The sequence below is a fragment of the Glycine soja genome, chromosome 9 (genome assembly GCF_004193775.1).
Source record: "Glycine soja cultivar W05 chromosome 9, ASM419377v2, whole genome shotgun sequence".
Taxonomy (NCBI): domain Eukaryota; kingdom Viridiplantae; phylum Streptophyta; class Magnoliopsida; order Fabales; family Fabaceae; genus Glycine; species Glycine soja.
In genome coordinates this window covers 43,935,301-43,938,099 of record NC_041010.1, presented here as the reverse complement: position 1 = coordinate 43,938,099, position 2,799 = coordinate 43,935,301, and the positions used below count along the sequence as shown (strand labels likewise).

Sequence of the window (2,799 nt, the reverse complement as noted above, 5' to 3'; positions counted from 1 at the left end):
AGAATATGATTATGATTTTATCTACCCTTTACGCCTGTTCTATCAGAGATACAATTTTTCGTGAATAAAGCGCATGGCAGCACACACAGCAGCAGCACAGGACCATAGGAATAGAACAGAACCAGCATTTCACCACCTCCCATAATTTAATAAACCCCATAAACAGCAACACTTTCTGCCTCTTTCTCTCGAACACGAGATACAAAAGAAAAAGAAAAACCATTATTATTAATTATTCCATGTCTTACGGGGGAGAAAGTGAGAAATCACAAAAATTAAGAACCAAAATTAACAAGACACTGCATGCCAAGTCCACTGTTCACAATACTCAAGCAAACCGTGCAAGAAGAAGCAGAGTAAAAAGAAAATCACGCTAAAGATAAACATAATATACATTCATAACAAGTGGTAACAACTAAAAGCTAACTTAATTCAGCATAAAACCATTAAAAGCAAAATAAATTCTCTTCCGGATATAACATTCTCTCCCATTAAACTGATTGATCATCATGCTCTCATTAACAATATAAAAACTAAACAATTAAAAACAAAAAAAGAAAAGAAAAGAAATTAAAAACAGCTGATTAATTAACCTTGTAGCATCATCATCATCATCATAATCATCATTAACCTATCTAATACATTATTATTTTCTTCCCCCTTAGATCAAGAACTAGAAGATCCATTAGCACCAACAACGTTCACCCCATCATAGTGATTACTACTCGGATCTTCAGCGCGATCTTCACCACCATCATTGTTAGGGTTTTCAAAAACCTTGACATCACTCCCATTTGCATCATTATCAGTAGAAATATTATTTTTAGTAGTAATATTAATATCATTACTAGTAACAATATTATTGTTATCCTTTTTGGCAAAGGTGTTTTTGTTGTTATGCATCCAAACCTTGAGAACGCTTCTATCAACGCCAACTTCGTTGCAAATTTCGTGAATCAAATCCTCGTCGCGCTTCTGAATCTTCCACCCTACTTTCTCCGCGAACTTGTGCATCTTCTCCTTCTGCTCTTGGCTGAACTTCGTGCGGAACCGCTTTCTCGTGGGCGCGGCGGCAGGCGCGGCGGTGCTCTCCGGCGGAGCCGCCAGTCCGGCGGAGAGGGCGAGGAGCATGTGCGGCGCGGAGGGGTAGTACGACGAGGAGATCGGCGGTGGGGAAGCAGAATTGGGGCTGCGGGTGGCTACCGCCGCCGCGTGCAGCGGCGGGGGAGGGTGGTGGCGGTGGTGGGGCTGATACTCGATGACGTGCGTGGTGGTGGAGGCGATGGGGGGCTCCTCCGGCTCGCGGCGGTGGAAGTTGCGGTGGCAGCCGCAGGCGGCGCATTTTATGGAGCTGGGGTCGGCAGCGGTGGCGGTCGGAGAGGGCATGAACTCGCCGCAGCCATCTAAGGCGTGGCCACCCAAGTTGGCGGCGTGATTTTTGAGGCATTCTTTGTAGGTAACCACCGGAGGGATAGGGTGGTGGAGGTGGTGGTGGTGGTGGGTGCGTTTGAGGACACCATTCGAAAAAGATGAGGTTTTTGTCGTTGTGGGAGTGATGGGGGTGGTGATCCTGGTCGGTGTTTCTGTTTCATTTTCTGGGGATTTTGTTGTTGCACTGGGAGTAGTGTTGTTGTTGTTGATCGTTGTTGTTGGGGTTATGTCCATGGCTCTAACATCTAGGGTAAGTAAAAAAAGAAACAATATTTAAAAAAAAAAAAAAAGGGTTAGCTTTTTAGGGTTAGGTTTGTTGTGGAGATTAGAATCACACTTCCATGAATTGAAGTTTGAACCTGCTGCTTCTGTTGTTGTTGTTGTGGTGGTGGGTGACACTATTATATATGATGGAAATTAATTTGAGGGGGAAATGGAAAGAAAGAGAGGAAAAAAAAAAAAAAAAGGTTGCTTTGTTGGAGGAGGGAGGAGAAGGAAGAGTGTTGAATGTTGATGATGGTGTTGAGAGAGTGATGACTGTTGATAATAAAAATCTGGGTTTGGGTTATGTGGTTGAGCTTCTTAACCACTTGTTTTTTAACCCTGGTTCTAATCTATGGTTAAGTTATTGACCCCACTTGAGGTTAGATGTGAGTAATAAATATAAATGCGCGCTTGGCCTCATCGGTTGAGGGTAGTGTGACCCTACAGTTTATTACCACTATTATGAGTTATTAAGACACTAGTCTCGAATAGTAATGTAATTGTAACGTAATGGGGGTTTATTTAATTTTGGGAATTTGATTTTGACTCACTTTGGTTGAAGGCTTTTGGGGGGAAATGATGACTCGGTTGAGTGGTACCGAGTTGACCCGGTTTAGCATGAAAATGGTATGGCCTGCAATTCTGAGGCCATTGACTGTAACCCATCTTAATTTGTCAAGTTGGCAGGGGAAGGACGGGACGGGACAGGCTTTCACAGTAAAATCATTGAGGTTTTTCATTTTAGGGTTGCAAACCACTTCCCTTTACTTTTTCTCTTCACTTTTTTTTCTCTTTTCCTTAATGGATGCTCCAAAACATAAAAACATTGCCAACTACTTCACCTCTCTCTCTCTCTGCATTTCACAGGACAAAATTACCCTCTTCAAGCAAAGTTCTAAAGTAGTGGCAAATTCCGTAGTTTCAACAAAAAGGAGGTGCTTGTAAATATACAATTCGATGTGGAACTACGGAAATGGGAAACTATCTTTTTTTTTTTACATAATAATTTTAAATTATGCACAATGTGAATTTTGAAGAAATAATTTACGACATCAAATTAATACATGTTCATGAAACAAAAAGGTTTTTTTTTTTATCTTTTTC

The 2,799-nt window shown here is 41.6% G+C and overlaps 1 protein-coding gene across 1 annotated transcript; it reads right to left on the bottom strand.

Moving 5' to 3' along the window:
* Positions 1-374: 374 nt before the first annotated feature.
* On the bottom strand, positions 375-1,994 carry LOC114425877 (zinc-finger homeodomain protein 9-like). The gene has a single exon (XM_028392840.1). It carries the CDS (start codon positions 1,663-1,665, stop codon positions 667-669), a length of 999 nt encoding a protein of 332 aa, XP_028248641.1. The 5' UTR covers positions 1,666-1,994; the 3' UTR covers positions 375-666.
* Between the last annotated feature and the right edge of the window lie 805 nt (positions 1,995-2,799).

What these genes read in the sequence shown, in the direction of transcription:
- LOC114425877 (XM_028392840.1), bottom strand. Translation starts at nt 1,665, where the DNA reads ATGGACATAACCCCAACAACAACGATCAACAACAACAACACTACTCCC.